The following is a 15,168-nucleotide window of genomic DNA, read 5'->3' on the forward strand; positions in this document are numbered from 1 at the left end:
GTCTCTGTGTCCCCCAATGAATATGGGCGAGAAACATTTGTGACTACAGGATGTTAGAAAAGGGAAGTACAGTCTTTGTTAAATTCCCCAATGGATCAGAATAGTTAAATTTAGTAGATTTTCATTTACTAAACTTACCAGATGGATATAAAAGTCTGATGGATCATTAAAATGGCAAACGACGACAACATCTTCGGTCATGTCCTTGGGTAAAATTGGATCTTTGTAATAAATGATGGTTTCGGTTCTTAGTGCGTGAGAGGGAAACCTGGAAATAGGTCAACACAAATAGGCGTGGACAAATCTTAAGGAGCCAGCAAAAGACACACTGTTGAGTCCACACAAACTGCTTGATGAGCCACTACCGCCTGGACAGCTACTAATACACCGTACTCTTCCTTTCAGTACATAGAGACAGCAGCCCCACTCCCCTCACAGTGTGTCTCCTAGAACTGGAAAAATAGAGGCGCAAACGGTGATCATCACCATCAATGAATGGTAGGCAATAGTGCTCAATGATGAAAGCAAGTTCTGCATTGGTAGTAATGATGACCAGTACTGCTATCATGCATAATGTTGAGATACACAAGTCCAACAGCAGGTGTTGTGGTGTGGACACTATTAGCCACCATGCCCATTCCCATCTGGTATTCGTGAAGGGAACATTGACCAGCCTTTGGTATGTCCAGGTCATCATTAAACCCATCCTACTGCCTTTTTTGACTCTGGAGACGTGTTGTTCCTACAAGACAAAGCTGCCCAAATACTGCCCACGCTACACAATAGGCTCTTCAAGGTAGGGGTGGGCGATATGGCCTAAAATCTATATTGCGATATAATTTTAAGCATGTGCGATATATATCGCGATATATTGTTTTCTATATTTGGGGGGTGGGGGTGGTGTTTAAACTTTTTTTTTTTTACTTTTTATTTAATAACTATTAGCCTCCTTAAGGGCTAGAACCCTTGTCATATTCACCCTAATAGAGCTCTATTAGGGTGAATAGGACTTTGCACTCTCCCTGCTGCCCTGTGCTTTGTGCACACAACAGCAGGGAGCTGACCATGACAGCCAGCCTCTCATGTGCCCCCCCCCCCCCCAGCCTCTCATGTGCAGTATTAATCATTGGTGGCAGTGGCCACAGGGTCCCCCTCCTCCCCCCCATCATTGGTGGCAGTATTAATCATTGGTGGCAGTGTAATGCTGGGGCTCCGATCGGTTACCATGGCAGCCAGGAGTCACGCTACTGAAGTCCTGGCTGCGATGGTATGTTAGTGAGCAGCATTATACTCACGTGCGCCGTGGCCGCCCCTTCTCATAGGTCTGTGCGGCGCATTGCTAATGCTATAAGCATTAGCAATGCGCCGCACAGACAGAAGAAGGAGCGACCGGCGGCCACGGCGCACGTGAGTATAATGCTGCTCACTAACATACCATCGCAGCCACGACTTCAGTAGCGTGACTCATGGCTGTCATGGTAACCGATCGGAGCCCCAGCATTACACTGCTGGGACTCCGATCGGAACTGCCCACTGGCACCAATGATGGGGGGGAGGAGGGGGACCCTGTGGGATGTGGCCGACACATTCATTGGTGGCGCAGTGGCCACAGTCCCTCCCCTCCTCCTCCTACTCTGTCCTCATTGGTGTTCAGCGGCAGCTGCGCACAGTGGGGAGGGAGGGACTCCCTCCTTCTCCCTCCACTGTGCCAGCCGGCTCAGGAGAAAATGGTGCGCGCAGAGAGCGCGATCATATCGCGGTCTGGCGATATAGGCGATATGGCGAAAATCCATATCGTGGCCCAAATTTATATTGCATATCGCGTATATCGCCCACCCCTACTTCAAGGTATCCAGCAGCTTCCCTCGCCAGCTCTATCACCAGATCTCTCACCCATTGAGAATGTCTGGGACATGATGGGACAACAGATCTCCCATGCACGGCAGCTAACCACCTTGGCTGAACTTTGGGTCCAGAGTGGCAGCCTGTTATCACTAGAGTTGTTGCGATACCAAATTTTTGATTCGGTTTCGATACCATGAAAAAGTATTGCGATACTCGATACCATTCGATACCACGCGAAAAAAATAAACAAAAAAAGCCACGTGCATTCCTCATTTTTAAAAATGGCGAATCGCGCAGTTTTTATTTTATTTTTTCTGTTCCGGCATTCACCACCTAGATTTTTTTTTTATATTTTAATAGTTTGGACTTTTCTGACGTGGCGATGTAATATGTTTATTTATATATTTTATATGTGAAATTGGGAAAAGGGGGGTGATTTATACTTCATATTTTAGTGTTTTTTTTTTTTTCACTTTTTATTTAATAACTATTTCCCCCCTTAGGGGCTAGAACCTGGGATCTTTCATCCCTTTTCCTATTCACCCTGATAGATCTCTATCAGGGTGAATAGGACTCCACACTGTCCCTGCTGCTCTGTGCTTTGTGCACACAGCATCAGGGATGTTACCATGGCAACCAGGGCTTCCTGGCTGCCATGGTAACCGATCGGAGCCCCAGGCTTACACAGCTGGGGCTCCGATCAGAAGCTGCCACTGCACCACCAATGAGGGGGAGTGGAGAGGTCCCTGTGGCCACTGCCACCAATGATTTTAATACTGGAGGGCTGAGAGGGGCCGGCGCACTGTGCCACCAATGATTTTAATGGGATGGGGGGATTGAGGGGGGGGGCACACTGCACCACCAATGATTTTACCCCTTTATACAGGAGGCGGGTACTAGCAGATCAGCGGCAGTTAACTGCCGCTGATCGCAGCTCCCTGTCAGGGGCAGGGTGCCGGCAATGCGATTCTGCTGCCGGCACCCGCCTCCTGTATTGTGTTAAAGACTGACTTTCACTATCAGGCCACACAGAGCGGCGCCCAGCGATGTCTCAGCACTCACCATTTAGTCCTGGGCGCCGCTCCGTTCGCCTGCAGTGCCCCATTACTGTCTCCTCTCCTGCTCCACATGCTGCTGATTACTATCGGAGCGATGGGAGGAGACATCAGCTTCACTAGTGGGCGTTCCTTCTCCCTGGCTGTAGCGCTGTCCAATCGCAGCGCAGGAAGAAGGAACGCCCACTAGTGAAGCTGATGTCTCCTCCCATCGCTCCGATAGTAATCCTATCATTGGTGGCGCAGTGCGCCCGCCCCTCCTCCGCCCCTCTCTTCTCATTGCCGCCCCTCCTCCACCCCCTCTCTTCTCATTGCCGCCCCTCCTCCGCCCCTCTCTTCTCATTGCCGCCCCTCCTCCGCCCCTCTCTTCTCATTGGTGGCAGCGGCAGCGGCAGCAGCACAGGGGGGGAGGGAGGACAGCTTCCTTCTCCCCGTGCTGCTGAGAGAGAACATGAGCGCGCCGATAGCAGCGCGCTCATGTTCAGAGATACTAGACTGCGCAGAAGCGCAGCCCAGTATCGAAAAAACGGAAATCCCGGTATCGTATCGATACCGGGACAAAAGTATCGATTGGGTATCGAAATTTCGATACCCGCAACAACCCTAGTTATCACAGCAAGAAGACATGCTATCCGGTATTAATGTGACCCTGCCTTAACATATATCCTGCTGCAGAACCCAAAATAAGGGGTGCTCCACCTTGGTTGTGTAATCATTGACCAAGCACCACTAGCAGTTTACACTTTGTTAATCCCAGCTCAATTGCCCTTTTACACGAGCATGTCCCTTGAGGGAACCACACTTCGTGTGAGAGAGGGATCATGCGTTCTGGACTTAGGAAGCGCACGGCATTATCATGATTGATAATGCTGTGTGCCTCTGCCTGACCTTTCTGTAACGGAATTACTAGCCTAAAGCTGTCAATATGATTCTGCAAGGGACACGCTCGTGTGAAAAAGCCCTTAGTGTTCAGTGTGTTCTTGTTACATTTTCTGGCAGTGCATATTTTAACTAAGACTGATGGGCTATACAAGGGCTGTTTGTTGCCTATAGGGCATTTATACTTTAATAGAAGGCATGACTAACAGACAGGATAAGGCTGTCTATGTGTCTACCATTATGGAAGAGTGCAGGATCTGACTCAGGATCAGAGTCCATGGTGAATCCACACGGGAGGAAGGAGAGTAAGGAGAAGAGGGACAATCTGTTGAGGTGACGTGAGAGGTGGTCAGGCTAATAGGGTAGCCCAAGTCAGACAGGTGGAGCCCCAGCGGGTTAACAGGAACTGCCATGTAATCCTTTCCAAGCTGTCCCGATTCACCCAAGAAGGAAGAGTTAAGGGTGGCTTTATATTTCCATTTATCCACAACTGTGGATAAAGTAAAAACTGGACACAATGAGAGCTGGAGGTGGGACAATGTGACCCCAGGCGAAGGAGGTATACCCTTGTGTTAGCTCAAGGTGTTTACTTTTAAATATGGAGAAATCCGATAGAGACTGGAGAACAACCTAATAATATCACTACCCCAACATGGAAAGGGGTCCATTTAGAGAGGAACAATTGTGACAAGAGGGATCTTTGAGTGGAGGGGAAGACTACTCTCACAGACACTCCAGAGACAGGTGCTGGGAGATCAGAGCCTGGCAACACGTGGGTTAATCTGAATGGTTCCTTATGGATCATTTGTGTCTGTGTTTTGGTAATGACAACACCTCTGGCAGGTGTTGTTGGTTTGATCATTTAACTTCCCCTATTTATTACTGCTTACCCCTTTTGGGGTGCGGTTTATAGCTTTAGATTCTGGACTCTGGGCTAGCTGGTTGTTGGGTCTCGGTTGAGCTCCTGGCGCTGCCTTTGCTCCACGTGAAGTTAAGTGTCGTTTTCCCTATTTGTATTTTGTTTGTTGTATTTCCTTGTCTTTTGCATCTAGGCCCGAGGGAGACTCCTGTTCATCCTTCTGTTGGAGGAATAGGTGGTCTCAAGTCCTGTCACTATACCAGGGCCCTACAGGGTGTGTTAGGGATCTAGGTTCCTCTGTATGAACTTTCCTACCATTGAGGTCAGTTCATACTGATAGTTAGTCAGGACTTGGATTAGGGTTGTTCTAGGAGGTGACCTTATCCTTTACCCTAGTTTCCAGGCCTAGTTCCTATCCCCTTCCCTCCTGTGCTCCCACCCACACTGCATCCATGACAACTACTCCCTACAGTTCGGATGCAACTAGGGTAGAGAAAAACATCCTACCAGAATGAGGGTGGAAGTCTACAGAAACATGTTGACAGCCATTGCACATCATTCTGAGGAGTAGAAGCCAAAAGGAAAGTGGTTCCTATGCTCTATGCAAAAGGAAATAGGAGGTGTTATGACTTCCTCAGCACTATTTGCTCGTCTCACAGAGGGGACTAAACCTTCCCTGCTCCCCAACCCTAAAAGTAGTAGAAAAAAAAAGATGCCTAACAAGACCTAAACACTGTAGGTAGAACAGATCTGGATAACCAAATTGGTGTCTTGCTACTACCAACACTAAGCTAAACTTAAAAAAGTTTGGCTATTTTTACAGAAACAGAGTCAAGTCTCAGTTATTTGTGGCTCATTCACGCTGTAACAAGAACTGCCCAGATATTAGGGAACAATTCCAGAACAGAAGATTTAAAAAGAGTAGCTAAACTTTTGATTACATTTTTGTTAAAATGTCCCTAATGCCATAATATGTTTTTTAGTATAATTTGTTAAGGCATTTTGTATTTTTAATAGACTTCTCTCCCTAAAGTGCACCTATTTCTGTGTGCTTAAAATTGACTTTTCTGTACACCACTGACAGTGTACATAAAACGGGCTCTACAGTTTATGAATGGGGCCGCAGCGCAGGGAGTACGGGCAGGAGCGCACATTGCTGTTCCTGTCTGTGACCCCCAGAGGTTAACTAAAATCCTGGCAAAGCACATAGTTAGAGTACCTATGTGCTATGCCAGCATATAGTAAACCTTTATATGCTGGGAAGGGGGGGGGGGGGGGGGGGCACGGGCAGGAGCAGCAATGTGCAGTCAGCAGTGTACAGAAAAGTGGATTCCCTGTGCGCTTTAGGAAGGGAAAAGTCTATTAAAAATACAAAAAGCCGTAATAAAGTATATTACAAAGAGTATTATTATGGCATTAGGGACATTTTAACAAAAATTTAATTAAAAGTTTAGTTATTCTTTAATGTATAGATACTAAGCATGTATGAAATACTCACTTTGCCAACTCCATGAAAACGAGGGCATCACGAAGAGACACTGGCATCTCACTATAGATCTTATTGTCAAAAGGTTTCTTCAAGTCAACAATCCACTTATTGTCTTCTTCCCTGTAGACTTTCATTAAAACGCACTTTTTGCCAACCACTCTTAATATGTACTCTTTGCTTTCCTTTCCCCATAATGCATCCTATAAAAGTAACAAAAAACTGTCAAAATAAACAAATGACTCTCCGTGTTTATTCAGTAGTGGTGAATTTTGGTCAATATATTTAGTTTTTATGTATTGAAAAAACAAAATCTAACAAAATTAGCAATTTATTCAAATTTGAATGTGTCCTCTTTTAAGAGAGGTGGTCAAAATAGCTAATATTTACTATATCAAGAGTAAATGGTAGGAGATGGCTTACCTATTCAGCATATGGGAAGGGTGCACCTACTAAAAAAGATTCACCCAATCTTCGCTAGTATGTGAGAAGTTGTTGTAATATAGTAGGGCACACCTACATTCAGTGACACATGGGGACAAACTATATAGAAATTTCAAATTTAATCGTTGCTAAAAGTATGACATAACCTAAATATACAAATATACATATAAAACCACTACTTGTATACTTAAAATATGTGACGGTTAAAAACAAGCATAAAGTGCACACTGATGATACCACTCGTGTAAATGTTCAAAGATATAAAAATCGATCAGATGACTTCCGGTTCCGGCGCTGGAATGCAGGATGCGGAGTGAGTGAGCTCCGGAGCCTGTCCCTTCAATATCTCCTGCGCTCCCTTCACAGCGGCATTAAGGAACTCTGAAAATCACCTGAGAGATCCCACACAGCGGCGGTGTCCGGTCCATGGACCGTTACTTGCTACGGAGCGCCAGACGGCAAGTTACAAGCGGGCTAAGCCAGACCGCAAATACCATGCAGGGCAAGATGGTGGATTCCCGCCCTGCTTCCCCGATTAACACCATGGGAATTGATAAAGCGGCAGTTGATGGCGGTAAGCCGAGTGAGGATCTACTCAAAATTGATTATAAAACCCTAGCCATTGAAGTGGCCAAGTACTTGGCTCCAGACATTAAGGATACGCTAGCTAAAACCCTCACACAGTCTCTGCATGAACTGCATGACACGGTAGCGAGACATGAGGGGAGCATAGAGGAGCTGGAGCAAAGGGTTGCGGCAATGGAGGAAGAGGTCTCCAGATGTACCCGCGATAACCAAGATCTGTTTAAACAGAATATAGTGCTTAAGGATCGCCTGGAAGACCTAGAAAACAGGTCTAGGCGGAATAACTTGCGGATAGTGGGCTTACCAGAATCTATCAAGCAGACAGCTCTGAGAGAAATATGTGAGATGGAGATTCCACAAGCCCTGAATCTAAGTGGGAGACACGAGGGTTCACCGTGTGGGGCCCGCCATGGGCTCTCAGTCGCAAAGTAACACCAACTCTCAGAGTATGCCATTAAAATCGCGCCAAGTCATCATGTGATTTCTGGACTATACCGACAAGGAGTCCATTCTGAGGGCTTTTAGAGCTCGCTACGGGCCGTTGAAAGTGAGAGGACATATGTTACTGGTGTTCGCGGACTATTCAGCTATGGTGGCAAAGAGACGACGCAAATTTAGTACTGTCTGCTCGGAGCTGTACAGACAACAAGTGAGATTCCCGCTATTGTACCCGGCGATTTTAAAAGTCACCTTATCTGAGGGTGAAGTGAAAACCTTCCAAGACCCGGATGCTGCAGCGGACTTCCTTCATGCGAATATCCGAAGGGGAGAGCAGCGACAAAGAGGCAGATCTCCGGGACAACATCAGCAGGACAAAGAAAGAGCAAAGAGTCCGGAATGGAGGCGTTCACCACCTACTGACAGGCGGAGACGGGATTGGGAGCTGGTTCCGGTAGACAAGCGGACCCCTCGCTCCAGAAGAAGGGACTCATGGTCGCTGTGAAGCGGTCACTGCAGGTGGTTGCGTTAAAATTGAGTGCAGGACTCACGTGGCCCGTATAATGTTGGCGTTTTGGGGAATGTTGTTGAGCAGACCTTTATAGGCCCAGAGTTGCGCGGGGGGTAAAACCTATAGAGTCGCCATTATGATTGTCTTAACAATGTCTATGCTTGGTATGCGGTTTGCATTATTATGAGGGAGGGGGATAGGCAGTCAGTCTTGGCAGTCCAGAAAAAAGAGAAGTCATGAGGATTAGTGAGGGGGTAATGCATAGATTGATGTGTTACAGTAGGAATTCAGCGCTGGGACATGATTCTATTAATCGGGGGGGGGGGGGGGGGGGGGAATGTCTTATTTTTATTTTTACTTTTGCTGTGTTGTAAAAAATGTTTTCTAAGTTCATGCATCAGCCAACGCTCGCCTCCAGAAACATATGATCAGGGGTTATGTACACCCAGTTGCAATCCTAGTCATTGGAATGTCAGATATTGAAAATAGGGGGGAGTATGAAAATAGTTAGCTGGAATGTGAAGGGCTTACGCTCACCGCAAAAGAGGTGGATGATCCTACGCCACCTTAAGAAGATGAAACCTGACATAGCTCTGCTTCAGAAAACTCATCTGCTAGGGTCTATTCACATGTCCGTTGTTTCTTTCCTGATCTGTTCCGTTTTTTTGCGGAACAGATCTGGACCCATTCATTTTCAATGGGTCCTGAAAAAAAATCAGACATTGAGCTGTCCGATTTTTTTCAGGACCCATTGAAAATGAATGGGTCCAGATCTGGTCCAGATCTGTTCCGCAAAAAACGGAACAGATCAGGAAAGAAACAACGGACATGTGAATAGACCCTTAGCTAGAGATTTTGGGAGAATGAAAAAATTGTGGGTCGGACAAGTGATTGGATCAGCTTCCTCTGAGCGGAGAGCAGGAGTCCTGATATTGTTTAACAAAGCTTTCAATTTTGTCCTGTTAGGTTCGGTAGCAGATGAGGAAGGGAGGTGGGTCAAAGTATTGATACAAGTCCAAAATGTACAGTACACTATCTATAATGTTTATGGTCCAACAACACTCAATTTTTTAGGGCATTGGAAGGTAACCTACTCACAGATAAGACCTCTAATCTAATAGTGGGAGCCGATTTCAACTCCGTAGTAGTGGAGAAGGAAGATAGGAGAACCAAATCAACGGAAGTTAGAACTAACATGGCTCAGGATGCAGTTTTGGGGCCTATGATGGAATCAGTAGGACTGGTAGATCCCTGGCGGCAGTATCATCCAGATGATAGGGCGTTCACGTTTTACTCTCACGCCAGAGACTCATGGTCACGTATCGATTGTATATTCACTCAGGTCACCTTATCAGGCTTGGTGGAACATGCTGATCTAGGGGATATAGTTATAATCGGATCATGCTCCAGTAACCCTGGTTATGAGGGACACGTTCTTGAAGGGGACAGATTATTTGTGGAGGTTCCCCTCAAGCTTAATAGATAATGAGGATTTTAAAAATAAGCTAGTGGGTTGGTGGGAAGAGTACAAGGAAGATAATCAGGCCCATTTAGATGAGCCGGAACTTTTCTGGCACACGTCTAAGGCGGTATTGAGAGGGCGTCAGGGTGGATAAAAATCAATGATTTAAAAAAAAAATATATAATAATCAGATTTTTTTGATTTAAATCGGATTTTTTTTATATAAAATGCTTTTTGAGGAAAATATATTACCATCCAAAGGTCATTTCATTATGAAATAGATTATTTTTTAATTATGTAGAATAAGGCTGTATATGTTTAATTTTTTGTTAAATTCCATTAATCCATTCACAATGTCATGCTCTTCCAGAGGTTTTTGTAAGATTACTGGGTAGTTTCTCTGCCTACAAGATATCACAGATGCTTGGTTTAATTTTGGAGTTCTCAAAACCATTCAAGAAATATATGTTTGCTGAAGATATTTTAAAGAAAGTCACACCAGTGAACTGGTGGAAGTCATTTAAGCACTTGGATTTAGAGACTGTTCAAGTAATGATTTCACTTTTAACAGCAGTAGCTTCTTCTGCGGGCGTTGAAAGAATATTCTCTTCCTTTGGACTCGTTCATTCTAAATTGAGAAATCGTTTGGGTCCCGATAAAGCAGGAAAGCTTGTTTTTCTTTTCCAGATTATGAACAAAGAAGAAGATGAAGATGACGAGTGAGCTACAGAGGACATTATTAAGCTTTTCTTGTGTAGGCTGGGCTGACAGTCTAAGTTTCTTAAAATATATATATTTTCTTTAGCCAAATTAGTTAACAAACATGGATGTTTAAGCAAATAACATGCTGTAATGTTATTGTTTTAGTTGAATAAATCCTATTTAAATTGTTATTATTAAGGTAATGATTATTTTTCTCCTTCCTAAGTACAACAGAAAAATTGTCCAAATATGTATCTTTATGTAAAAAACTATGATTTAAATCAAGCCTTACTGACTAGTGATTTAAATCGTGATTTAAATCGGTTTGATTTAAATCAAATCCACCCTGGAGGGCGCATTATGGTATATGTATTTAACAGAAAGAAAGCATGTCAGCAGGCGTTCGATCAAGCGAGTGCTAGAGTCAGACAAACATACAGACAGTTTACGGAAGCCCCCACTGCAGAAAATAAGGCGAAGTGGGTAGAGGCACGCCAGGCCTTTGAAATGAGCGAAAGGGAAAGAGGCTTTCAGACAAACACAATTTGAGACCAAACTGTACAGATATGGTAACAAAGCGGGTCGCATGTTAGCAAACTTGGCTAAAGGTCAGAGAACGCCCCAATTTATATCCAGCATCAAAGATAACAAGGAGAAGGTGGTTATTGACCCGGCGGGAATAAATGAGATTATAGGTCAGTATTATAAGGCTTTGTATGAGGATAACTCCTCATCTCCAATAATTGATACCTTGTTAGAACGGGTAAAATTGCCCACTGTAAAAGCTGACCAACTTCAGAAACTAAATGCTGACGTGACCATAGAGGAACTCCAAGCGGTCATCAAAGGCCTAAAAAATGCTAAAGCCCCGGGTCCTAATGGGTTTTCGGGGGAATACTTCAAAATACTAATCTCACAAATATCCCCAGTAATGCTGAAATTGTACAATGACGTGCTGAAGGGCAAAATAGACCCGGACAAAGAAAATGTATCTTACATCAAGCTTTTGCCCAAACCAGGGAAGGACCCCCTATTGCCCGGTTCTTACAGGCCTATATCCCTAATAAATGTGGATACAAAAATTCTATCCAAAATTATAGCCGACAGGTTGGCTTCCTTTCTGCCGTCCCTGATTGGGGTTGAGCAAGTGGGGTTTGTTCAAGGCCGCTCGGCAGTTATGAATATCAGAAAGGTTCTAGCGGTTTTGGATAGGGTACGCCACAGTCCTAAAGATGGAGAGACTCCAGCCATGCTCACCTTGGATGCTGAGAAAGCTTTTGACAATGTAAGGTGGGCATGGCTGGAGGCTGTGCTAGATAAATTAGGATTTGAGGGGGCTTTCAGAACATTTGTAGCGAATCTATATAAATACCCTAAGGCAAGGGTGTATACTCAGGGCTATTTATCGAAACCTTTTGATTTAAAGAAAGGCACGAGGCAAGGGTGTCCGCTCTCTCCACTGCTGTTCAACCTGGCATTGGAACCTCTGGCGCGGCTTTTATGTTCGTCGGATCTGTATGAGGGAATAGAGGTGGGCTTGTCACAAGTGAAGGCAGCACTTTTTGCTGATGTGGTTTTATTTCTGGCCAAGCCGGAGAAACATATTCCAATTATCTTTCAAGCTTTGGAGGCCTTTGGAAACTACTCTGGATATAAGGTAAATATATCTAAATGTGAATGCCTACCTCTATTGCCCATGCGTGAGGCCCTAAAGAAAAAATTAATTAGCTCGCTAGGAATTACGATGACTAAATCACATATAACGTACCTGGGGGGTAAAAATTGGGAAGGACCCTCATTCCTTATATCAACTTAATTTTCCACCATTAATATCCTGAATCAAGGCAGATTTAGATAGATGGCAGGGATTACCCCTTTCTTTAATGGGGCGGTGCTGCTTGGTGAAAATGATGGGGGTTGCAAAACTGTTATACCCCATGCAAACAATCCCACTCTTGTTACGTCATGCAGATGTGGCACTCTTGGAGAGTAGGTTTATTCAGTTTATATGGCAGGGAAAAAAATCAAGGATTGCTCTGAACAAGCTAAAGGTGAGGAAGGACTTAGGTGTATCAATTTCCCAGACATTAGGGGTTATAATATAGCTTGTAACAGCAGGTACATATTGGATTGGGTGAACCAGACATCTTTTTATTCCAATCTCAAACTGGAAAAACAGCTAGCGAAGCCCTGGAATTTGGTGGCATTGTTGCATACCGGTGTCTCTAAACTGCCAGGGCTAATCAAAAAATCCCTGGTGCTGAGGGACACAATTATTGTATGGAAATTGTTACAGAAGATGTACGGTTTGCCCTACCAAATGTCTAAACACCTACCAATAGTGGCCAACCCTAATTTTGAACCGGGCAGAGGTGGCAAGCTCATGATCGCTTGGACACAGGCGGGGATTAGGAAAATGGGAGACTTATTTCATGAGACGGAGTCTAGGTGGATGACACAGGCGGAGTTGAAAAAGAAGTGGAATTTGAAGGAGCCAACCTTTTTCCCGTATATGCAGATCATGTCTTACGGAAAAAGTTTGTGCAAAGACCTGACTAGGGAGTGGAGAGCGAATGATTTTGACTCGCTTTTAGGAATAAAAATTAGACCGTCGATTTCACTTCTTTATCAATCTCTTAGGGACAAATGGGAGAGAGTGGATCTAAAAAAAAATATGTTTCAGAAGTGGGAGACACTTTTGGAGGTGAAAGATATATACCTACCTATATGTTCAAGAATAGGGGCCTTGTATAAAGCCATTCCAAACGAGCAGTGGAGAGAGACCCACTTGAAGATATTGCATCATGCAATATTTGGTTTTAACATCCCTATTTCTGATTCGAAGCAGGACAGGCTGACTGCTTGCCCAAAATGCAGCCTTTCAAAATCGGACTTATTCCATGGATTGTGGAGTTGTCCGAAGTTGAAGGAATACTGGAATGAGGTGAACAATTTGATGAAAAGGTGTGGTGGGAGTGAAGCGAACATTACTCCTGCAATGGTAATAACACATGTTCAAATTGCAAAGTCTGGGCAATCAGATGATTATGCGGTGGAGCCTATCACACCGATAGGACATAAGGTCCTGTTAGGGGCAAAAAAAAGTATACTAAAAGTATGGCTTCAACCTCAGGTCCCTTCTGTTCCTATAGTTATTGCACAACTCAAGCACATCTTTCACCTAGAATGGATTGAGGCTTTACAACAGAAAGAAGTTCTGGGGAAAAAATTGTATCGAACCTGGCGCAAATTTGTGCTGAGCTATATAGAGCCTTGTGAGTACTCAAAAATCATGTCTCCTTTCAAACTGACGGCATGGTATTTGTTAGAAGATCTGAAGGATGCGCTGGGAACTCTAAAAGTGATATAACCTGGTGTTTTGCTTATGAGGTTTAGCGAGTGGATACGGAGATTCGGCTGATGCAGGGGATGGATGGGGGTATGGAGGGTAAGGGGGAGGTGTTATTTTGTTACCATAATATGCATTATAACGGGACAAGAATGTATAATCATTAATGTTTGACACTTGATGTCTATGATCAGTCATATGTCTGATAATGCTATGATTGTTATTTTTAATTGGGAGAAAATTAATAAAAACTATATTGGAAAAAAAAAAAAATCGATCAGCACTGTGTATGCATCTGTGATTGCAGAGAGATGGCGATATACACCCAGTGCGCCGATTTTCTGCAGACTGTGAATAGAAAAGGACAAGAGAATCGCTAACAGATAAGTCGTTGCTTGTGTCTAGCAGCTAGATAATAAACAGTTTCACTTGTGTTGTTCTTATCTTGTTTTATCCGGAAAAAAGCAAGTTAATGTACTATCGATTCATAGTCCTATTGTTCTCGATTGACCTATTGCGATATTTGAATAACGGAGCACAAGATTTCTGTACCCATACAATCGTTGTGTATCCGTGACAGATATTGTCCTGTTTCTTATTACTCAGGCGTAGTTCTACTCACCGTTTCATAAGAGTCCACCAACTTCACCGCGTACACTGTGGCGTCCCACGTGTTGCGGAACGGAGGGTCGTAATCCGCACTTCGCTGTCTCTCCCAGTGAGTAAACTTTATGACGGCTCTAGGGATCTTCGGTGAGTTGCTAAGTAGCTGGTGTACCGATTTTTAGAGCGACAACAGATGATGTATTAATTGACAGTAGGAATAATTCTGATTCACTCGATTAAGATGTTTTGAATCGGTCTTGCTCGGATCTGTGCTGCTCGATTTTACATCGGCGTTCCACGTGATTGTAAGGTCACCGATCCCTTTGCCTGTTGTTTTTGGGTTATTGCTGAAGCGCTCCAGAGATTATGTTGTGGGAAAGATTACTTGTCTGTTTCCATGAGAAGACATTACCATAAGCGTTTCGGAGTTAAAGAGGACCTTTCATCGGTCCAAACATTGTAAGATAATTATCAGGCTACATAGAGCGGCACCCAGGGATCTCACTGCACTTACTATTATCCCTGGACACCGCTCCGTTCGCCCGCCGTGTCCTCCAGTATCTTCACTGAATTGGTTCTACTAGGCATAGTCTGCCCTGTTTCACCCTGGGCGTTCCTTCTCCCTGTAGCGGTGTCCAATCGCAGCGCAGAGTTCACAGCCTGGGAGAAAAAAAAACCTCCCAGGCTGGAACGCCCAGGGTGAAACAGGGCAGACTCCGCCTTAAAAAAACGAAATCTAACAAAATTCGCAATTTATTCAAATTTGAATGTGTCCTCTTTTAAGGGGTGGTCAAATTAGCTAATAATATTTACTATATGCCTTCTTTAGGCTTGCCCTTTTTCTCCTTGCCAATTCCAGCGCTGTGGTCAAGTCCTCCCTTCTGCTGACATTTTCGTGGCTGCAGCGGTAAAGTTCCATGAAAAAGTGTAGATGGAGGGCCAAGTAG

General features: G+C 44.4%; 1 protein-coding gene across 1 annotated transcript in view; it reads right to left on the reverse strand.

Moving 5' to 3' along the window:
- The window catches only part of RNF17 (ring finger protein 17), a 261,161-nt gene that overhangs the window by 140,184 nt on the left and 105,809 nt on the right, over positions 1-15,168 (reverse strand). The window contains exons 12-13 of the mRNA XM_040426246.1: positions 6,137-6,327; positions 139-268 (exon numbers count right to left, since the gene is read on the reverse strand). Of these exons, the coding sequence (XP_040282180.1) occupies positions 139-268; positions 6,137-6,327 (321 nt within the window). The remainder of the gene's footprint in view (positions 1-138; positions 269-6,136; positions 6,328-15,168) is intronic.

Source organism: Bufo bufo, chromosome 3 (assembly GCF_905171765.1).
Source record: "Bufo bufo chromosome 3, aBufBuf1.1, whole genome shotgun sequence".
NCBI classification, from domain to species: domain Eukaryota; kingdom Metazoa; phylum Chordata; class Amphibia; order Anura; family Bufonidae; genus Bufo; species Bufo bufo.